We start from the raw sequence: 23,410 nt of genomic DNA, 5'->3' as shown, positions 1-23,410 counted from the left end.
CTTAGCCCTCATTTTACAGATGAGAGAACTGAGGCCCAGAAAAACTAAGTGACTTGACCGAGGACACACGGCAGACAAGTGGCGGAGCCGGGAATAGAAATCGTGACCTTCTGACTCCCAGGCCCGGGTTCTTTCCATTATGCCATGCTCTCCCCTCCCTTCCGAGGTGTGAAAGACCTCGTCTGTCTCTCCCCACCCTCCAACCAACTCCTCCTCCCCACTATACACATACACACCTACACACACGATAGACACAAACACACACACAAAATCAGGGCCTCCTTTCAGAAGGGCGCGGGCGAAGGAGGGGGCTTCTCCTCTAAATAATAAAGCCCCCTTCCCACTAAGGGACTGGCAGCCCCTCCCAATTTGAGCCTGGGGCTGGGAAGCCGGGGTCCTCTAGAAGCAGCGTGGCTCAGTGGAAAGAGCCCGGGCTTGGGAGTCAGAGGTCAGCTGTGTGGCTGTGGGCAAGTCACTTCACTTCTCTGGGCCTCAGTTACCTCATCTGAAAAATGGGGATGAAGCCTGTGAGCCCCATGAGGGACAACCTGATCACCTTCTATCCTCCCAGTGCTTAGAACAGTGCTTTGCACATAATAAGCGCTTAACAGATATCAACATTATTATTATTCCGGAAAAAAGGCCATCTCGACTACCTGACCCCAGAGGAGGGGCGTCCACTCATGGGAGGGAGGGAAGGGGAGATCTGGGCCAGGGGGGCTTCGCTGGGTCTTTGGGTCGGGGGCGCAGAGTGGGTCGCTCTCTGCCGCTCTGGTAACCCCACTCTTCGGGCTGGACCCCCTCCCCTGCCCCCGCCTCCCAGGGACCCAGGCTTCTCCCCACCCCTCCCTCCCCTCCCTCCCCCGGCTTCCCGGTTCCCTCCCCCGGCCCCGCCCCGGCCCGCCCAGCGAGGTCCAGCGTGCTGCACATTGCGGCGGAGCTGAGCGCCGGGGCAGGTAGGAGACGGTGGAGGGGAGATTGGGGAGGGGGCGAGGAGACCCAGACCCCCGAGTATCCGACGCTTTTGAGCACTGGGGCAGGAATGTGTCTGTTATTACGCTGGACTCTCCCAAGCGCTCAGTACAGTGCTTTGCACCCAGTAAGCGCTGGGTGAATACGATCCAATGAGGGGGGGAAGTTGTGGAGCGGGGGGAACCGGGGCCCGGGGGGCCTCTGTCCCCTCTGAATGCGAGGGGACCTCCACCCTGGGTCCCCCTTGGGACCACCCCCCCAACCTAGGGGAGCGGGAAACGCTGGCCGTGACAGGGAAGTTAGGATTTCCGAGTCCGGGCAGGAAAGCGAGGTACAGCCCGTGAGTGGGTTTGTGCTCCAGAGGAGAGGGGTGAGGGTCGCGGCCTCCATCCCCTCCCTCGCCCCCACTCCTCATAGGAAGAGCTAGAAGAAACTGCTGCAGCAGGAGGGATGGAGGTTAGACAGGAGGAAGGACTTCCTGGCAGTGAGGGATGGCGGGGGGTGGGGGAGTCTCCTTTCCTGCACAGGTGTGGAGCTCCTGCCTGCCGGGGCTGGGGGGCGGCTGTCTAGGGAGCAGGCAGGGGGTCTGGTTGAGGAATCTGGGATTTAGGGCTATCCCCTTTTCTCCCTTCCCCTCTTTTCCCCTTCCCTTACTTCTGGGGCTGGAGCTGGAAAACCAGAGTATTACTGTAGGGACCCACCGTGGCCGTGGCCCCCACCTTCCCCCGTTCTCCAGACTCTGGCAGGGGCAGGGGACTCTGGTAGCCCGAACTCCATTCCGATCAATCAACCACTCAATGCTATTTACTGAGCGTTGATTTTGTGCAGAACATTGCATTAAGCCCTTGGGAGAGTACAACACAACGCAATTAGCAGATACATTCCCTCACCGTAATGAGCTTACAGTCTAGAGGTCCCATCGCTTGGGCTCTGCCCCACTTGCCCCGGGGGTGGGAGTTGGGGGTGAACTGTACCTCGATCTCATCTATCTTGAGACTACATCCCACCTGTGGCCTGGAACGCCCTTCCTCCTCATATTAGAAAGATAATTGATGTCCCCCATTTCGAAGCCTTATTGAAGGCACATCTCCTTCAAGAAGCCTTCCCTGACTAAGCCCTCCTCTCCTCTTCTCCCACTCCCTTCTGCACCGCTCTTATTTGCTCCTTCATTCATCCTCCCTCCCATCCCCAAAACACATATGTATAGATCCGTAATTTATTTATCTGTTTATATTAATGTCTGCCTCCCCCTCTAGACTGTGAGCTCATTTTGGGCGGGAATGTGTCTGTTGGTTGTTATATTGTACTCTCCCAAGTTCTTAGTACAGTGCTTTGCACACAGTAAGCGCTCGATAAGTATGATTGAATGATTGAATGAATGAGTGACTGGAGAAACGGTTGCATGTTAACCATTGGGGGGAAATACCGGTAGGTCCCGCTTCCCGTTGGGGATTCAGGTGAGCCGCTCTCCCGCTTCTCCTGCCCCCATCCTGGGCCCGGGGCACTTGATGGAGGTGGGGAAAGGAGTCCATGGAAAGATAGTTTTCTTTAGCACCTGGGGTGCTCTGAAGGCATGGGGCTGATGTCAGGACCCACCCTGGGGTGTCTGAGGAGTGAATAATAATTGTGGTATTAAGCGCTTACTATGTGCCAAGCACCATGCTAAACTCTGGGTAGATGTAAGATCATCAGGTCCCCCAAGGGGCTCATAGTCTAAGGAAGAGGGAGAACAGGTTTTGAATCCCCATTTTGCAGATAAGGGAACTGAGGCATAGGGAAGATAAATGACTTGTCCAAGGTCACACACCAAGTAAGTGTCAGAGCTGGGATTAGAGCTCAGGTCCTCTGAATTCCAGGCCCGTGCTCTTTGTGCTAAACCACACTGCTTTCCATGGCCTGTTAGGGTAGGGGAGCTTCCAGGGAGATGCTGCTGCCTTCCCCTAGACCTCAGGCTTCGGGCCTTGGGCTTCCTCTAGACCTCAGCTGCTTCTAGCTGAGGTTGCCAGGAGTGGGGACTCAGGGCCTGAGGGTTCTGGGCAAGTCTGTGCTTCTACTTGTACCTCTCCTAACTTCTGTCCTCAGCCCTTTCTCCCTGGTCATTCCTCATAATCCCCCGCGTCCAGCAGAACACCACTTAACCCTTCTCAAATGGATGAGTGCGTGGAGGGCAAGGGGCAGAGTCTGAATTGACCCCCATGGAGCTGAGGCTGTTTGTGAGGAAGCCAACCTCTCTTCCCACTCCCTTCCCTACCTGAGTCCTTGGCCCAGCTCCAACTCCCATACCCTTTGCATCCTCGAAGCTGGTTAGGGGGTGGGGGCGAAGGCTAGGGGGATCTGAAAGAAGCTGGACACCTTCAGCCACATATTTGGAGGGGCCACACAAAGATGGAGGTTGGAGATGGGAGAGGAGAGGACCGCCCATTAGAGGCAACCCCCTGTGCGGAAAGCTCAAACATGGTGACACACGACTCTACGCACAGACAAATTCTACCCAACTCACACTTCTCAGGGTTGGGAGAGTCTCCTGGGGGTCTTGTTTCTCATCCCCTGCCTCCAAAAAGAAACTTAGTCTCCCCTCCTCTCCCTCCCTCTCTTTCCTCCATTTAGGGATTCAGTTTATACCCATGGTAGGTGGATCTCTGGGGCATTATGGGATGGGGGACTTGCTGGCCACCTCCTAGACCTCTTTCCTGTGGCCAGTGCTCCATTGGTCCTGCTACCCTGAGGCCAGAGGGGACCCTGCCACCACAGGGGGTCACCAAAGCCTCTCCCTCAGCCTCCTCCTCTTCGGGTTCAACGTGTCCAGCTGCCCTGATTTCCGGGCCTGGCTGCCCCTTGCTCCAGGTCAAAGGTCGGCAAGACAGAGAGTCCGACCCCCGCATCTGGCTGAGAGAGAGGAGATGTCCCCTCATCTTGTAGACAGTCATAGCTCCTGAAGGGTGGCTGTTGATCATCAATCCTCTAGGCCCCCCCCGCCCAAAAATGCACTTTGCAAGGAGACAGAGAAACTCCATCCCCACCCTGCTTCTGCAGATCTGGGGAGGTGGGGCCAGAAGGGGGGCTGGCAGGCATCTTTATCTGTTCCCCATGTTTGTTTGTTCTGCGTGGTGTTTCCCGGGCGGCGGGAGATTCGGGCCAGAGGCCACCCACTCCGTGCCGAACCGGGAGGACGGGCGGGGGCGCGGGGTGTGGGCACCGCTCAGGGTCACACTGACAGAGGTCTGGCCTGGACACTGGGGAGAAGGCTGGCACCCAGGGGGCAGGACACCCGTGGGTTGGGGGGCCGGAGACGGCCTGGGCCCCTTGGGGGAATCTCTGCGGCCTGGATGCTCCCCGCCCCCCAACCGCTGAACTTCACCCCCTGGGCTGGGACAACTCCCCACCCAGACGTCCAAGGGAGCCGTGTCCACAAGGACGGAGTCCTTGAAGCCGCTGGATCCGGGGGGCCTGAGGGGAGGGGGTGAAGGCAGGGAAGATGGCCAGTCCAGTTTGAGCAGAAAGTCTCGTTGTGTAGTCACCCGACTCTGCAGGGACAGCTGCAGCAGCCGCAGAGCCAGGAACGGGGGGCCGGAGGAGCCTGGGGGCTCTGGGCCGGTGTGGGGGCCGAGGGTCCGGCGGGGGGGGGGGGTGTCTGGGCCTTAGGAAAGAGCCATGCCCTAAGCTGCCAGTTCAGCTTGAACTTTACTCAGTCAGGGAGGGAGTAGGTGGGGGGGGGGGGCGCAGACTGCCTCCCTCTCCCCCCGCCCGCCGCCCTCCAGCCCTGCTCCGGTTTCCTGGCCCAGGAATAGCGTCTCCGCTAATTAGCGCGCTGGGACAGGATCACTGAAGTTGGAACAGGCAGTGCAGGCGGACAGGCGGAGACTTCAAGGTGAAAAGGGAGAAAGAAAGAGGGAGATACGTCTTCCAGGCAGACCCCTTGTCTCTCCCCTCAAAGGGCCAGGAATTCGGGGATGTGAAAGCTGGGGCCTTGATGGGGCAGAGGAAATGCGGAGTGGTCAAGGCACAGCAGGAGGGATGAAGATTAGACAACAGGAGGAAGATGGTGGCTGGGGTGTCCCGGAGTTTAGGGAGTAGGTGGGAGGCAGGATGACCTAAAGGAAAGAGCACAGGACTTGAAGTCAGGAGGACTGAGTTCTAGTCCTGATTCTTCCACTTGTCTTGTGAATGTGATCTGGGATGAGTCACTTAACTTCCCTGGGCCCCTGCAAAATGGGAATAAAACGTTTGTCCTCCTCCTCCTCCTCATCAGTGGTATTTATTAAGCACTTAATGTGTTCAAAGCACTGTACTAAGCACTGGGGAGAGTACAACAGAGTTGGTAGACATGTTCCCTACCCATAATGAGCTTACATTCTATTCATTCAATCATATTTATTGAGAATTTACTGTGTGCAGAGCACTGTCTTAAGCACTTGGGAGGGGGAGAGATACATTAACATAAATGAACAATTTATATTTATTTATCCCTCCTTTTTAGACTGAGTCCCGTGAGATGGGGACTCCATTCAGCCAGATTATAATAATAATGTTGGTATTTGTTAAGCGCTTACTATGTGCAGAGCACTGTTCTAAGCGCTGGGGTAGATACAGGGTAATCAGGCTGTCCCACGTGAGGCTCACAGTCTTAATCCCCATTTTACAGATGAGGTAACTGAGTCACAGAGAAGTTAAGTGACTTGCCCACAGTCACACAGCTGACAAGTGGCAGAGTCGAGATTTGAACCCATGACCTCTGACTCTCAGGTCCGTGCTCTTTCCACTGAGCCACACTGCTTCTCTAAGTAGATTATTGTCTACCACAATCTTTAGCACAGTGTTTGACACATAGAGTTGAATAATACCGTTATTATTATTAGGAGTGGGAGGGGGTCTGCCACAAGTTAGGGAGTTGGGTGCACCTTTAGGTGACCCCTAGGGTCACCCTGGGAATGGGGCTGGGGGACTTGCATCAAGGAGAGATGAGTCTATTGGGTCAGGAATGGACCTGGGCCACTGAAAGAGGGAGGGACCAGTGGGGAAGAGTTGGGGGTCAGAGGTCACTGTGTACCTCAGCTTCCGCTGGGGCTTGACTCCCGCTGGTTCCCCACCACGTGGCATTTCTTGTGAGCCTCAGAGGACACCAAGTCCAACACAAAGTCACGCACAGTCACATAACCCCCCAATCACATGCAGTCCTTACACAGACACACCCGGTCACAGATACAAGGTCACACACACACACACACACACACACACACACCATCCTCCCTCCAAACTCTCTTTGAGGCTGTGTCTTTCTCCTTGACTCCTTGAGTTCAAGGGATGACCTTCTAGGGGCCACTTGGTCAAACCTCCTGCCTCCAAGACAGCATCCCCCTGCCCATGGGGAGGGGTCACCTTGCTCCCGCCTAGCCTTCTATCTCCTGCTTCAGCAAAGGTCTCCATGCTCCTCCATTTTCTCTCTGCATTTCCATCTCCTGCTGTGTCCCACCCTGTGTCTCTCCATCTCACCTTGATTTGTGGATGAGTTAGGGGAGTGGAGGTCAGGGGATAGATAGAATGACCCCATCAGAGGGCCCAGGGTGGGATTTGGGGTTTTTACAAAACCATCCCCGCTCTGGAGGTGGATTGATGGAGCTAGAATTTAGCTGACCGGGGCTCAGATGAGACTTTTCCTTGAAAGAGGCTGGACTGCAGTCCTTCCTACCCACCCGGTCCCAAGCATTTCCTCCCTGGGCCCACGCCCCACACTCCTGGTGCCGGGACACACACGCCTGTGTTTGGCCAGGGCTGGGCTGGGCTGAGTCTGTTTGGGAACCCGGTGCTCTCCTCTCCAGGCACAGAGCAGCCGCTGTGGCTGTTTGTTTACTCGTAGGACGGGTTGCGGCGGCCCACGCACGGGATGGAAACCTCCCCCGTTCTGCCGCTCCCCCTTTGATGCCCCAACTGAGGGCCGGGGGAGCGGGGGGTCTGGGGTCAGAGGAAGGCCAGTCAGGGAGAAGGGGGGCCGGGAGGGCCCCGGTCAGGTTGGACCGCTCCCGGGGATGACCTCTCAGCCTCCTCTTCCCTGGGGCTCAGAGTCCCAGCCTCTGGGGCCACCTCTGGCCCCTCTCCTTGACCCCACAGACTGGGGTCCTCCTCCTCCTCTGGTAGTTCCTCCTGGGATAATTCCCAGCTGGCCGGGCTGAGTGCATTTGCTCCAGCCAACAGCCCCTCCGGGGGACACGGGGGGGCACAAGGGGTGTTTGCGGAGGGTGGGGCAGTAAGGAGTGTTCTTGTTTTTCTTGGGACTTAGGTGGAGGCAGAGTTGAGGGGATTGGGAAGCCAGGGCCCCATAGGCCTCTGATGCTCCCCGGCCCAACCCCCGGCCCCTCCCGAATGGGGACCCCTCAGAGCAGTGGGGGGTGGGGTGGATTGGCTGGTCGCGCTGAGGGGCAGGGGCTGGGGGTGGGGAGAGAGGCAGGGAGCTGGGACCTTCCTGGCCTGCACTGAGACCCCTTTATATGGACCGAGGGGTGGATTGAGCTCCACCCTGCTCAAGTGCCAACACCCGGAGCAGAGACAGAGGGGCGGCTGTGGGGGTCTCTGCTGGGGCAAGGAGAGGGCCAGGAGGGTGGGGCCCGGAGGAACAAAGAGGGCTCTGTGCGGGGCTTGGGGGGAGGCAGGGGCAGAGGGTGGAGGTACCGGAGAGGGGCAGGAGTCTGGAGGCTTCGCCCTGCCCTCAGCGGCGGTGGCCAGATCCAGCTCTGCTCCCCCTTCGCCCTCGATACGGTCAGTGGGGACTGGGAGGCGGCTCTTAGATGGCACGCTCTCCGCTCAGTGACTCCGTTTCCCTCTCCAGCGGGAGAGAAACTGGAGTCTAACCTTCATCCCTCCAGCTGCAAGGGTCCTTTTCGGTCTCCGTGGCTGAGATTGGGAACAGCTGTACTTGTTCTCCATTGCCCCTCGACCCATATTATCCCCTCAACAGTGAGCAGTGCACAGGGGGAGGGAAGCACTCTGTCCCGCCCTCTGCCTCTATGCAAACCCTCCCTCTCCTTTCCAGGCAGCTAGGACTCCAGGGAATGAAACCCCCTTGCTTTCGGGTGATGTAGGCTTTCCAGGGGTCATCCAGGCCGGCAGGCGCTGAGCTATCTACAGGTGTTACCTCTCCCTCTTCTCTATCGATCACTCAATCATATTTATTGAGCATTTATTCTGTGCAGAGCACTGTATTAAGCGCTTGGGAGAGTACAACAGAATCAGCAGGCACGTTCTCTATCCATAACTAGTTTACGGTCTAGGATCTCTTCATCCACCACTGGGTCTCCTCCCCGTTGCTAGACCCCAAATCCCGTGGCCGGTCAGAGGGAGACTGGAGAGGCCCTCTCTCCCTCTCCCCCAAATTCCCGTGGTGCGGAGGCCAGGTGGTATTGTGAAGCCTCTTGGCCCCCGCCATCTGGGAGTTGGAGGGTGCCTGCTAACCACCTCAGGATGCTAGCTAACTCCCGCTTGGCCGTTTGGCGGGGGAGTGTCCGTGCTCGGGGGCACCGGCAGGGCGGGACCGTGGGAGTGGTCTACGACCGTATGGCCTGGACGCTATAGGGAGTGTGGGGGTGATGGGCGTGAGCAGGACAGGGGTGAGGGAGTGACCTGAGAGGCTGGGCCAGGGAGAGTTTGGGGCCGTGGCCTGCGGGGTCGGGTCAGGGGGAGTTTGGGGGCCTGGCCTGCAGGACTGGACCAGGGAGAGTTTGGGCGCGTGGCCTTGGGGGTTGAGCCAGGGAGAGTTTGGGGGTGAGGCCTGAGGGGCTGGACCAGAGAGAGTTTGGGGGCAGTCTGGGGGGAGATAGACATTAATATAAATACCTTAATAGATAAATAAATAAATTACAGATATATACATAAGTGCTGTGGGGATGGGAAGGAGGATGAATGAAGGAGCAAGTAAGAGCACCGCAGAAGGGAGTGGGAGAAGAGGAGAGAAGGGATTAGTCAGGGAAGGCTTCTTGGAGGAGATGGGCCTTCAAAAGGCTTTGAAGTGGGGGAGAGCAATTATCTATCTGATAGGGGGAGGGAGGGTGTGGGCGAGAGGTCGGCGGCAAGATAGATGAGACCGAGGCACAGCGTTAAGGTAAGCATTAGAGGAACAAAGTGTGCGGGCTGGGTTGTAGTAGGAGAGTAGCGAGGTGAAGTAGGAGGGGGCAAGGTGATTAAATGCTTTATAAACCAATGGTGAGAAGTCTGTTTGATGCAGTGGTGAATGGGCAACCACTGGATTAGAAGAAGTGTTCCCTCGAAGGCAGGGGAACGGACAAGATGACCTCTGACTGGGGCCACAGAGCGACTCTCTGATCTGCTTGCATTGTATCTACCAGGGTGCTTAGAATAGAATAATAATAATAATAATTGTGTTTGCTAAGCACTTACTATATTCCAGGCATTTTACTAAGTGCTGGGATGGATACAAGCAAATTGGGTTAGACAGTTCCTGTCCCAGATGGGGCTCACAGTCCTAACCCCCATTTTTCAGATGAGGTAACTGAGGCACAGAGCAGTGAAGTGACTTGCTCAAATTCTCTCAGTTGACAAGTGGCAGAATCAGGATTAGAACTCAGGTTTTTTTGCCTCCCTGACCTGTGCTCTGTCCACTAGGCAATGCTGCTTCCTTATAATAAACACTTAACAGATACCACTATTCTGGTTCTTCTCCCTTCTTGGTTTGGTCTCTATCTCTCTCTTTATGTCTGTCTCAGCTCATCTCTCTCTGCACTCAAATTCTCTGAATAATTTGGGTTTAGAAGCAACGTGGCCAAGTGGAGACAGTGTGGGGCTGGGAATCAGAGAACCTGGGTTCTACTCCCGGGTCTGCCAATTCCTTGATGTGTGAACCTGGGCAATTCATTTAACTTCTCTGGGCCTCAGTTTCCTCATCCCTAAAATGGGGATTAAATACCTATGCTCCCACCTATTTAGACTGTGAGCCCCATGTGTCTAATTAATCTGATTAACCTGTATCTACCCCAGAGTTTAGTACAACGCTTGACACATCGTAAGTACTTAACAAATACCATAATTATTAATTGTTATAAAATACTCCTTGATCTGAATTATCTGGAGAAATTACATGCTCCTGTCCTTTGCGTCTGCTTTGCCCCCCACTCCTCCCAGGGGTTCTGACTACATAGACCCCCCTTCACACATTCCCTATTCAAAGGGGCCCAGTTGTACTCTCCCAAGTGCTTAGTACAGTGCTTTGCAGCACGGTGCTTAATTCAGTGTTCAATAGATACTATGGACTAATTAACTGAGTAGCACCCCTGGCCCTCAGGGGCAGGCAGGATATCTTTTCTTGGGGTGGAGGATAATGGGGAGGGGTTGGGGCCAGGAGGATTTGGTGACTCACCTGAAAAGGACATTTGGGCCTCAGCCATGCTCAGAGGGGCTCCTTCAGTCAGCCCCCTCCTGCATCCTCCCCCTTTCCAGATTACCTTCCCAGACAGCCCCTCCGCCTGCCCCCCCCCCAACATATACACACACAGGCAGGCACCTGGATTAGAATGGACTGAGGCCAGGGCCAAGGTGAGTCCAGGCTGGCCCGGGGCCACAGGACTGATGTGAGTCCTCCACCCTTCCCTGCCTGACCCTGTCGACGTGGGCCTGGAGCTTCTGGGACTGGACCTGCTCTGGCTGTGGTAATTCATGGCCGCTGGCACCTGTTCCTGTCTTCCCCCGCCCGCTGCCCACTTGCCCCATGTGACCCTGGCAGTCGGCTGACTGGCGGAGTTGGGGGTGGGGGAGTCCCTGGGGACACTGCTCCGGGGAGCCACCAAGGAGGCATCAGATCTGACAGGATCGTGCTCTGCTAGTAGGGGCAGCCCCTGCATCTGGGGGCGGGGGCGGAGGGAAGCTCTAGGTAAGTGCTTCTCTCTCTCCCCCACCTCCCCCAGGTCACATTTCACCAGGAACTGGGGGGCAGAGGGGAAAAGGGGAGAGGAGTTGGGTGGGGGGGAGAGAGGAGCTAGGTTGGGTGGAGGGCTGTCCTAGGTCCTGATCCAGAAGTTGGCCCACGGGGCAGAACTGGAAATGTGTGTTTGGCCTCTGATGGTTAGAGTGGGAGGTAGAAGGGGGGCATCTTCAGTAACTTCTTTCAAAATGAGAGGGGTCGGGGAGGGTTGGCCGGTCTGGAGGCAGAGGAATGGATGGCAAGACCCCTCTTCCAGCCCAAGTGTCCTGCGGCCTGCGGGAGCCCAAGCTGCCGTCCCCTTTGCCCCGTGTCAGTCTCCCCCTCTTCCTGAGATAGTTACCCACCATCTCCTCTCCCTCAACCCTGAGTCTCCTGCCCCAAGAAGATCCTTTTGCCCCCTGACTTCACTCCCTTCTGCTGAACTTTTAAATCGATTTCCTTTTGTCCCATCTTGTGGGACCGGAACAGTTGGGTCAGAGGGTGTCGGATGAGGCGTAGGCCACCGGGATGGGGTGGGGATCGACATGGGAGACAGAAATGGAATTCTGTAGTAGGGGTGGGATGCCAACCCTGGGAAAGAAAAAGCTCAGGGGGCCCAGGGGCAGCATCCAGTGGATGATCTCTGAGTGCATATTGGGAGTGGCCCACCTAGCCTCTGCCAGCCCACCTTCCTGCCAGAGAATAAGGGGAGAGTGGCCACAGCAAGGATGTAGATGAAACTCTGTCCCCTTCCTCATCCTCATCCTGTCATATTCATTGGGGCTACCAAGTTCCCAATGCTATCCTGGGTGCTACTCCAAGTAGAGCACTAGACTGAATACCTATCGTGCAATGTATATTAGGGACAGAGCACTGGACTGGCTACCTACTGTCTACAGAGCACTGCCATAATAATGATTAAAATGTTTATTAATGTCTTTCTTCATAGCATGCCTACAGTCCTCGATCCACACGGGTTCACCGTCTAAGTGCAGGTATCGTCTCCCCATTCTACAGATGAGGAAACAGAGACCCACAGAGGTGAAGTGATAAATGCTTAGTACAGTGCTCTGCACGTAGTAAGCACTCAATAAATAAATTTGCCCAAGGCCGAACAGCAGGTCAGTAGTAGAGCTGGGACTAGGACCTGAGTCTTCTGACTCCCAGGACTGTGTACTCTCCACTTGACCATGCTGCCGCCCCCCCACCGCAACCACCACCCCGTGCCCCCTGGGATTGTTGCCAGGCACTTTACCAGGTGTGTGGGAATTACAGTAAGCTTGCAAGGAAAGCTGTCTGCTGTGGGGACTTCATGGTCATGCCAAAGGTGGAAACAGGTGGCCCAGGGGTGGGGGAATCTCCATCCCCTCCAGCAGACCCCCTCCCATGCCCAGCGTCTGGATTAGGAGAAGCAGCGTGGCCTAGAGGATAAAGCATGGGCTTGGGAGTTAGAGGACCTGCCACTCGCCTGCTGTGTGACCTTGGGCAAGTCACTTCATTTCTCTGGACCTCCATTTCCTCAACTCTAAAAATGGGGATCCAGCTCTTGTTCCCCCTCCAACTGAGACTGTGAGCCCCAAGTGGGACAGGGAATGTGAGAACACAGGCTTGAGAGTCAGAGGTCGTGGGTTCTAATCCCGGCTCCGCCACTTGTCAGCTGTGTGACTTTGGGCAAGTCACTTAATTTCCCTGTGCCTCAGTTACCTCATCTGTAAAATGAGGATTAAGATGTGAGCCCCACCTGGGACAAGCTGATAACCTTGCATCTCCTCAAGTGCTTAGAGCAGTGCTTGGCACTTAGTAAGTGCTTAACTAATACCATTATTATTAATTATGTTATTATATTAATAATCAATTGGTTAATATCTTATATTATTAATAATGATGGTGGCATTTGTTAAGCGCTTACTATGTGCCAAGCACTGTTCTAAGCATTGGAAGAGATACAAGGTAATGAGGTTATCCCACTTGGGGCTTACAGTCTTAATCCCCATTTTACGGAGGAAGTGACTGAGGCACAGAGAGGTGAAGTGACTTGCCCAAAGTCACACATCTGACAAGTGGGGGAGCCGGGATTAGAACCCACGACCTCTGACTCCCAAGCCTGTGCTCTTTCCACTAAGCTACATTACTTCTTGTGTACTAGGAAGAGTACAGTATAGGAATAATGGGACCAATCTGATATCTTGTATCTATCCCAGTGCTTCAACACACAGTAAACTCTCAACAAACGCTATTATCATTATTATTATTATTATTATTATGAGGGTGAAGTAGGCTGGGTTGGGGTCAGGGATGGGGGACAGGTGGTTTCCTCTGGGTCTGCTCAGGACAGACACCGGAGTGGCAGAGACACCTGGGTTGGGGGAAGGCCGTATCCTGGCAGCTGCTGCGCCATCCCAGCAGGCCTAGAAGCCAAAGGTGTAGACACACCCTCTCCGGGACAAAGCGCTACCCTGGGCTCCCCGAGATCATGCTGACCCTGGATCCAGCTGGGACACACTGCTTCCCTGGCTGTAGCCTCAGTGTCCCTCCTTGCATGGGACGCTCTGGTCGCAGGAGGGCTCTGGGGAGTCGGGGGGCTCTGTGCCCAAGAAGAGGGTGGCCTTTTGGATGCCAGAACGTTTTCTTCCCTCCCAGTGAGCACCTTGGGCAGTCAGCCTGGACGGGTGGGGTTGGGATCTGGAGAAGGGGCCAGGGAAGGCTGGGGTGCAGGCGGGGAGGGAATGGGCTCTGGAGATCTGGCCTGGATCCCAGGGACGGGTATATGTGTCTCTAAACGGAAATGTCTGTCTGATAAGGGGGCAGGGAAGGCAGTAAATCACAGACCAGTTAGCCGCAGTCTCAGAGTCCGAGCACCTGTTCGTGACCTGGCTTGTCCTACCCTTCCCAGGTGGCTGCCTCTCCCCTCTGGGTCTGTTCCTGCCTCCCTCCCTGTCACACACATACACGCGCTCACAGAGACGTACAGATATATAATCACACACCCAGTCACCCACACAATCACCCACCCGGGCCCTCATAGACACATAGACATCCAGGCTCACACACACACAGACATTCTCAGACAGTTGCTTACTGAGGCCCACAGACAGTCTCACATACACACATGCACAGACACAATCAGACTCAGTCACACAGCCATTAAGACAGGTAGTCGTGCACCTCTAAAAGTACATAAAAACAAATACACACTGAGAAACACAGTCACACGGAATCGCACACACAACCACAAAGCAGACACGCAGTCTCTCTCCACCCCCTCACCCACCCCCACACAGGCCTCCAATAGGCCAGAGTGGAGGGAGAGAGGGCCAGAGCTGAGGTAGGAGCAGGGGTGGGGATGAGAGGAGGGCAGGGACAGGGGCAAGGTCAGGGATAGGGACAAGGGCAGGGGCAGGGGCAGGAACAGGGGCAGAGACGGTGGTTGATTGATTCCTTGAGCAGAGTCGGGGACAGGGACAGGAGCAAGGATAGGAGCAGAGACAGTGATTGATTGATTGTGCAGGGCCAAGGGTGAGGACAGGGGCAGGGGCAGGGCCAGGGGCAGAGGTGAGGACAAGGGCAGGGGCGAAGCCGGAGCGAAGACGGGCGGGGCAGGAGTGAGGTCAGAGGGTCCAAACTTTTCTGTGTGGCCTTTATTTGGAGGGTGCTGGGAGTGTCTGCTGTGCAGCGCTGCTGCGGGGAGCAAGGGTCGCTGGCAGGGTTGGGGGCGGACAGGGCAGCTGCTGAAATTGGACCCGCAAGCCGGTCCAGCTGAGATGGCTTTGCTGCTCTCCTGTCATGGGGTCATCACTTGGGAATGTCCCTCGTGCCCCCGCTGGCCCGGCCCCAGGCTTGGGTTACCGTGCAGTGGCCCCTGAGATGCCTGCAACCCTGTCCCCTTTCCCCCTGGGATCGGGTCACCGCATCCCTGAGCAGAGGGTAGGGAGGCCGGTGGACCCCCAACCCCCCGCCCCCCTCATCCGACTGTGGTTCTTTGGGGCTCTGACTCCAGGACTCTCTGGGCCATCTCTCAGAGTGTCTCTCTGCCTCCGTGGGTCTCACTGCCCTGGCCCTCTGCTGGGTCCAATTTGTGTTTTCTCCCCCACCCCCCACCAGGTATGAAGCGGCCACTGAGCCCCTCCCCGCCAACGGAGCCGGACCCTCCGGGGGGACCCGCTCCCCCGGGGAGTGCAGAGTGCCCCCCCGGGCCTCCCGAGCCCCCCCGGGCCAAGAGGGAGAGGAAGCGCCCCACCTACACCCTCTGCGACCTCTGCAACGTCCAGCTGAACTCGGCCGCCCAGGCCCAGACCCACTACAGCGGCAAGGCCCACCTGAAGCGACTCCGGCAGCAGCGCAGGGCCAGCAGGGCCCCTCTCGGTCAAGGTACTCCCGGGTCGGGGATGGGGCCTGGGGAGTTACTGGCTGAAACCAGGGGGAGAGAGATGTCTGGGGAGGGAGGGGCAACGGGGGACCCCTTTACATTCAGAGAGGTCAGATTATAATAAAGAGATTTTCCCAGAGAGGCCCCTGGCCAAGCAGGTGATGGGGTAGAGAAACCCACAAATGTGCCCTTCGAGATGCCCAATCAGAACCCACCTCCCATGTTCTGCCTGCATCCTAGCCGGGATTTCCGGCTCGCCCCGTATCTGGGTGACTTTCTGAGAGATTTGGCAAAGAGTACCCGAGGGGGCAGCTGGCTGCCAGCCGCGGCCTGGTGGGGTGCTCCGTTGCTGGGGACGGATGAATGAGTCTGTGAGGGTGATGCAGGCTGACGGGAGGAGTTAGGGATGTCAAGAGGAAAGGAAAAAACAAGGGCCCATCATGGGTCCGGAGACGCCCCATCTCCAATCGGAACTAAGGGACTGTGAGGAAACGTGCGCTTCTCCATGATCTGCACCATATGTCAACCTTGCAGATAAGGACAGAGTGTTACCTGCCCACCTCCCCTAGGGCTCCCCTTCCTGGACTACGCAGGTAGAATCCTTAGTAATTTCAACATTCCGAAAGGTCAACCTTACAAGCCAGACCTCCCGCCCCGGGCATATAGCTTCCCACAGAATTGAGTTCAGTGGGCACTAGGCACCTCAGGCAAATCCGGGTCAAGGTGTTTAATGTTCTGGGTATCACCAGGTCACCTGCAGGGTGGAATGGGAGGGCAGCCTTGTCAGGAGTGAAGGTCAAACAGCTGAGCTGTATCCCAGAAATCCCTAAGGGCAGCTTTTGTGCAGCCCCCGATTCTGGGAAAGCAAATCAGTGCAGGCAAGTGGTGATGAGACAAGGGTGTGCGTGGTGGGGTTGGGGGATGGGGGCGGTGTGCCAGGGGAGGCAAAAGGGTGGAGAGGGAGAAGGGGAAGGAGGGGGAAGTCAGAAATGCCACCGGCTCAAGCCTCAGTTGAGGGGAGAAGTGGGATGCGTTAACACCCATCTCTCCTTTATGCTTATCTCTGGTCCCCTCTTGATCTCTTTTTCCCTGTCTCTTTGCCTCAGTTTCTATCTCCGTTTGTGGGTCTTCCTGAGTGGGAGGTGGGGGGAGCCACCTTTATAGTCACCCTCTCTCAGAGAGACCTGCCTAGCTGCCTGACCCCATGGCCCGAGTGGATGCCCCATGCCCCCGGCTCCACCCTTCTCATCCTGTTCTCTGGGAGGTGCGGGGGAGGGGGAGGGCAGAGCTGGGGGGTGTTGGTTGTCACTGTGATTTGGGGCAGACTGGGGGCCTTCTCTCACAGACTGACAGTCAGTCACAAGCAATATCACATTCTTTTCTGATCCCCTTCCCCTCCTCCCCTACGCCTTCCTCCTCCTCTCCTCCCGCCTCTGCCCAACCCCCTGTAGATGCCCCCATGCTCCCAGCAGCATAGAGATGGAAAGACATTTCCAGCCCAGCAGGCTGGGAACACCAGAGAGGTGTGGGCTGGGTTGGCCTGGGAAGATGGGGAGCTGGCTCTCCTAGCCCTAAACTACCTGCGTTCTAATCCCGGCTCCGCCGCTTGCTGCTGTGTGACCTTGGGCAAGTCGCTTCACTTCTCTTGGCCTCAGTTACCTCATCTATGAAAGGGGGATTAAGAGTGTGAGCGCCATGTGGGACAGGGACGGTGTCCAACCTGATGAGCTTGTAGCTACCCCAGAGCTTAGAACAGTGCTTAACAAATACCAACATTACTATTATTATTACAATATAATAAGGACACCCTCACCCCTCAGTACCCGGGCACCAGTACCTTGCCCCAGCCCTAATAACAATAAGAATTGTGGTATTTGTTAAGCGCTTACTATTTGCTAGGCACTGTACTAAGCACAGGGACAGATACAAGATAATGTGGTTGGACACCGTCCCTGTCCCGCAGAGGGCTCACAGTCTTAATCCCCATTTTACAGATGAGGGAACTGAGGCACAGAAAAGTTGAGTGATTTGTCCAAGGTCACACAGCAGACAAGTGGCAGAACCTAGGTCCTTCTGACTCCCAGGCCCAGGCTCTATCCACTTGACCACACTGCTTCACCCACCAGGCAGGGTCACCTAATGCCCCAACCTCCCTGTCCTGCCCCTGCCCCCCAACCTCCCCAGACCCTGACCACCATTCCCTACCATCCCCCTGCCTACCTTACGTCCCCACCTCCTTAGACCCCTGACCCCCAGCCCCCCACCTGCTTCTCCACACAGCAGCCTCTTGCATCCCTCAGGACTTCCTGTCCTGTGCACCTGCCTCTTGCTCACGTACCCCTCCACCCACCCGTGAACCCCTGGAGCCCCCAACCCATCAGAAGGCCATGAATGACCCCCTTCGCCTCTCCCCTCACTGCCCCTCCCTGCCCTGCCCGCCATGCACTGGCTGGGTCCTGTGGGTTTTTTTCTTTCCTCCAGCAACTGCGGAGAGCAGGGTCTTCAGGTCTGAAAATGGTGACTGAGAGGGGAAGGTCGCAGGTAGCGGGGATGAAAGAAACAGCATGGCCTAGTGGATAGAGCACGGGCCTGGGAGTCAGAAGGTCATGGGTTCTAATCTCTGCCATGTGTATGCTGTGTGACCTTGGGCATGTCACTTCACTTCTCTGTGCTTCGGTTACCTCATCCGTACCTCATCCCCCTTCCCCTCCCCACAGCACTTGTGTATATTTGTATATATTATTTCTTTACTTATTTTATTAATGATGTGTATATATCTATGATTCTACTTATCTATTTTGATGTTATTGATGCCTGTCTACTTGTTTCGCTGTGTGTCTCACCCTTTTAGACTGTGAGCCCGTTGTTGGGCCAAGATTGGCTCTATCCGTTGATGAATTGTATATTTCAATAGCTTAGTACAGTGCTCTGCACACAGTAAGCGCTCAATGAATTTGATTGAATGATTGAATCTGTAAAAGGGGGATTGAAACTGTGAACCTTATTTGGGGCAGGGACTATATCCAACCCAATTTGCTTGTATCTACCCCAGCGCTTAGTACAGGACCTGGCACATAGTAAGAACTTAAATACCATTATTACTATTATTATGGAAGGGAGTTGAGGGGTGTGGGGTGGAGGTGGAGAACTTTGGGTTCATCAGAGAAGGGCAAATGAAGCATGTCAGCTCCTCACTCCCTGCACCAGCGAGGCATGGATAACAGCTGGAGGGAGGGCGGGGGTGTGGCCCTGTTTGGGAGGTGGCTGGGGGAGGTGACCCCGGGACTGACTGTGGAGAGGGGGGTGACCAAGGGGGAATAGCTTGGCAGACAGAGCTGGAGAAAGCCACCCTTCCCCTCCCTGGCAGGAGGCAGTGCCTGCGGGTGCCGGAGGCCGGATGGGCTCATAGCTACCAGGAATGTTTGGATTCTGTTGTGGTTAATCCACAGAGTTCTTTTTGTTTGTTTATTTTTTAATGGTATTTGGTAAGTGCTTAGTAAGTGTCACGCACTGTTCTAAGCGCTGGGGTAGATACAGAAGCAGTGTGGTTTAGCATGGGCCTGGGAGTCAGCAATCCCAGCTCTGCTGTTTAATAATTATTATTATTATGGCATTTGTTAAGCGCTTACTATGGACCAGGCACCATACTAGGGCTGGGGTGGATACAAGTAAATCCAGATGGACACAGTCCCTGTCCCACATGGGCCACAGTCTGAATCCTCATTTTATAGATGAAGTCACTGAGGCACAGAGAAGTGAAGTCATTGACCCAAGGTCACACAGCAGACAAGTGGTGGAACCGGGATTAGAACCCATGACCTTCTGACTCCCAGGCCTGTGCTCTATCCACTACACTATGCTGCTTCCAGTGTCAGCGCTTAGAACAGTGCTTGGCATATAGTAAGCGCTTAACAAATACCATCATTATTATGTCTGTTGTGAGACTTTGGGCAAGCCGCTTCACTTCTGGGTGCCCCAGTAAAATGGGGATGAAGACTATGTGCCCCATATAGGACCGGGACTGTGTCCAACCTGATTAACTTGTATCTACCCAACTGCTTAGAACAGTGCTCGGCACATAGTAAGTGCTCAATAGGTACCACAGTAACAATAATAATTGTCGTTATTATTACTATTACAAGTTTATCAGGTTGGACACAATCCCTGTCCCAAATGGAACTCTCAGTCTAAGATGGAGTGAAGAGAATTTAATTCTCATTTCACAGAGGAGGAAACCGAGGCCCAGAGTAGCCGAGTGACCTGCCCAAGGCCACACAGCAAGCAACTGGCAGACTCCCAGACCCGTACCCTTTCCACTAGCCTATGTCGAGAGTAGGCTGTGTGGATTTGGGGAAATGTGGTCCAGGCAGAGGAGCACAGGTCTGAGACCTGAGAGAAATCAGGCTGCGGGTGAGAGAGTTGGAAGGATAAACTGCCCAGTGGAGGCTGGGTGTTAGCAGGGCTGGGGGATGTCTACCTTGATTGGTCTTAGTGTGATTATGGATCCTATGGTCAGAATTATCTCTGGTCCAGAAACAACCTGTAATTCTCTCTGTCCCAAATCATCTTCTGGTGACTCTCTCCCTTTTGGGGCCAGGGGGGAATCTCAGGTCTACCTGAGGTCCATCCTGTCCACCTCCCAACTTCTAGGCAGGATGCTCATCTCCTAATGAATCAGTCAATCAATGGTACTTATTGAGTGCTTACTGTGTAGACTGTAAGCTCATTGTGGGCAGGGAATATGTCTACCAAATCTATCGTATTGTACATTCCCAAATGCTTAGTACAATGTAAGCTCATTATGGGCAGGGAAAGTGTCTGTTTACTGTTGTATCATACTCTCCCAAGGGCTTAGTACAGTGCTCTGCACACAGTAAGCGCTCAGTGGATATGACTGAATATATATGGATTGAATGAATGAATGCAGTAAGTGCTCATTAAAAACCATTGATTGATTGTGAGAGGACTGTGTTATGTGCTTGGGAGAATATAACAGAGTCGGTAGAAATGTTCCCTGCCCACAAGGAGCTTTCAATCTCTCTCTTCCAGCCCAGATATGGTGTGGGGGGGTGGGCATTGAGGGGTCCCAGGTGCCCTATCCCCCAGGCTACATTGTGCTCTGGGCTCCCCTTCTCCAAGGGGGTGGATACCTGGGTTTGGGGCTTTGGGTAGGGCAGGATGGCAGCCCCCCCATCTCCCGGCAGGAATGTGTGTGTGTGCTTGTGTGTGTGTGTGCCTGCCTGAGCCTGCCCCTTATTTCCTCCACCCCCAGCAACCCCACCATGCAACCTGATGCTCAGGAAGAGGGGATTTCTCAAGGATTTAAACTCCCAGATAAAAGTCCAACCCGAGTGGGTGGGGATGGAAACGGTGTGAGGGAACAAAGGAACAGGAAAAGTGGGAGATGGAATTGTGGAGTCACCCCCTTCCCTCCCCATCTTGAAGCAGGGATCATGATGGGTGACCGGTGAGGAGAGATGGGATCGGGAGGGACCAACCCCTGCTTTGAACTCCCAGGAAATACAGCGGAGCTCCTCTACCCGTGTCACCCCACCTCCCCTCCCGACCACCCCCCCATCTACCGGATAAGCTCCTGGGAGATCAAAGCTATGCTCTGAGCTGGAGGAAGCTGGGGAAGAGGAGGTGGATGGTCAGCTCCGGCCTCCTCCCCCACAGCAGCACCCTTCTTCCACTGTCCTCTTCTCCAAGTTTCCCACTCAGGAATATCCAGTCCCCCTTTGTCCCCGACCAGCCAGAAGCTTTCTTGAGGGGCCAGCACCCCCGAATCACGCTCTCGCTGCCAGAAAGAAATCAGGCAGTGGGCCTAATAAAACATCAGGCAGCGAGTCGAAATGAAATCATTCCTTCTCTCTAGCCCTTCGGGTGTCAAACCGGCCCGTTTCCTGACCCCCCACCCTCCAGTCTGCCCTCGGGGGTCTTTTCCAATCTCCCGAGAATTAGGAAACCTTGAACTCCCTCCCCTCTCACTGTGGGGAAGATCTCCCTGCTATCAGGCCACCAGGCTCTTCCGCTGCTCTTCCAGTCCCTTCTCCAGCTCTTTGTCCCGGTGGGAGGCTGATGGAAGATTTGGGAGTTGGAGGGGGAGCCAGACTGCAGCAGCCCCACTTGCGCCCAACCCCAGGACCACCCCACCCCCACCCAGCCATGCATCGGCGTTTAAGCCGGAACCCTGGGTCCACTCCCCGGCTCCTCGCCTCGGGGCTCAGGAGTAGACTGAGGAAGGCAGTGGGGGGACGGCGGGGCTATTACTGGGGAGACAGGCCAGGGATGTTGGAGGAGGTTGGGGGACGCTCCCACCCCACCCCAGGACCCTCGCCCGGGCTTAGAGAAGCAGCGTGGCCTAGTTGCAAGAGCCCAGGCTTGGGAGTCAGAGACCTGGGTGGGTTCCAATTCCGTTTCCACCATTTGTCTGCTGTGTGACCTTAGGCAAGTCATTTCTCTGCGCCTCAGTTACTCCATCTGTAAAATGGGGATTAAGACTGTGAGCCCCACATGGGACATCCCGATCACCTTGTATCTACTCCAGTGTTTGGAACGGTGCTTGGCACTAAGGGCTTAACGAGTACAATAATAATAACTGGGGGAGAAGGGGAGAGAGACGATGACTGTGGACGCTACCCAACGCTGCCCACTGTCCGGGGGTAGAGAATTGGGTGACGACGCTCCTCCCCCCGACCCCTCGGAGCCGCCCCTTGCCCAGGGACCACGGGGTCCCCTCTCGGAGGGAGCAGGGGCCGGGGAGCCGAGGAGGGGCTGGGCTGGGGACGGTTCTCAGCCTCGGGGTCTCTGTCTCTGGCATTCTGTGACTTTATCCGGCTCTCCGGGTCTCCAGTGGGGTCTTTATCTCTGTCTCTCCGGGTGTCTTTCTCCGTGTCTCTGCTTCCCCCGCCCCGTCTCTCCCCCTCGCTCTCCGGGCGTCTCCAGCGTCGCTCTGCGCTCCGGGACCGAGCCGGGCCGAACCGAACCGGGCCAACATGCTCCGGAGTAAGTGCCCGGCCGGGACAGGCCGCTTTTCGGGGGGATGGGACCGGTGGGAGGTGGGGGGTGGGGGGTGGAAGAGGGGTGGTCCCTTCGGAAGAGCTTCCTCCCTCTAGATGTGCCAGAATTCCTGCTCCAGGGGCCACCTGTCAAATCCTCTCCCGCCAAACCGACCCCCTCCTCTCCCCAAATCCGCCAGAGCTTCAAACAGGGATGGAGGGCGTTGGTGAGGCGGGGGGCTCGGGGAAGGGCGGAGCAGTCCCGGGGTGGGGGTCCTGCCGTAGAGAGGCCTGAGAGGGTCAGTCTGGGGTTTTTCCGGAGGCGGGGGGGAGGAAAGGGGGAAGATCAGGGACCACTCTCTCCAAATCCGGTAAGTGCCGGGGTCGTCCCTCCCGACCCCCCACCTGCCTCGCCTGTCCGGGGACGGACCCCCGGGTAAATCTCTTTCTCTCGCCACTTTCCCCCTTCCCCTCTGGAGAACCTCCGGAGAGGAACCTCTCCAGCCCTGACCCCGAGACCCCCGCCCCAAAACACCGCTCTCGGCTCGCCAGATGGTGAGGCCGGGGCCGGGGGGGAAAGGGGCGGCCGCGATCCATTCATTCATTCATTTTTTTCTATCGTATTTATTGAGCGCTTACTGTGTGCAGAGCACTGTACTGACCTCTCGGAAAGTACAATTCGGCAACAAAGAGAGACAATCCCTGCCCAGCAACGGGCTCACAGTCTGGAAGGGGGGAGACAGACAACAAAAGGAAGCAAAAGCGCTGAGGGGGAGGGTCGGGGGTGACGGGAATACGACACCCCTTTGGCTCCCTTCCCCAACCCAGGCTGCGACCCCCCTCAACCCCTACTGCGATCCCGTCCTCATCCCCTTGGCAGCACGCCCAGCCCCGGATGCGACCTCAGTCCCATCCTTACACCGGCACTTAGAGACAACACACACAGTCACACACATATACACAGGCAGGCACCCACAGAAACATACACAGCACGCTCAGTGTTGACCTGGGTTCTAAGGTCAGCTAACCTGCTTGCATGCTGTGTGACCTTGAGCAAGTCACTTCGCTTCTTCCAGCCTCAGCTCTTCACCTGTGGGACCGAGGGCCGGTAATGCGACTGACTTGATCGCGTTATATTTTCCCCAGCGCTTAGCATACTTTACTCAGGAGAAG

At 55.9% G+C, this 23,410-nt stretch overlaps 1 protein-coding gene across 1 annotated transcript; it reads left to right on the top strand.

Annotated features, from left to right (window-relative positions):
* Positions 1–910: 910 nt before the first annotated feature.
* Positions 911–22,796, top strand: LOC120638685 (zinc finger matrin-type protein 3-like). Its single transcript, XM_039913483.1, has 4 exons — positions 911–956; positions 14,975–15,241; positions 22,185–22,244; positions 22,717–22,796. Exons 2-4 carry the CDS (start codon positions 14,977–14,979, stop codon positions 22,794–22,796), a joined length of 405 nt encoding a protein of 134 aa, XP_039769417.1. The 5' UTR covers positions 911–956; positions 14,975–14,976.
* Positions 22,797–23,410: the final 614 nt, after the last annotated feature.

This window comes from Ornithorhynchus anatinus, chromosome 11 (assembly GCF_004115215.2).
Source record: "Ornithorhynchus anatinus isolate Pmale09 chromosome 11, mOrnAna1.pri.v4, whole genome shotgun sequence".
Lineage (NCBI taxonomy): Eukaryota > Metazoa > Chordata > Mammalia > Monotremata > Ornithorhynchidae > Ornithorhynchus > Ornithorhynchus anatinus.
This window is presented reverse-complemented; position numbering and strand designations above follow the sequence as displayed.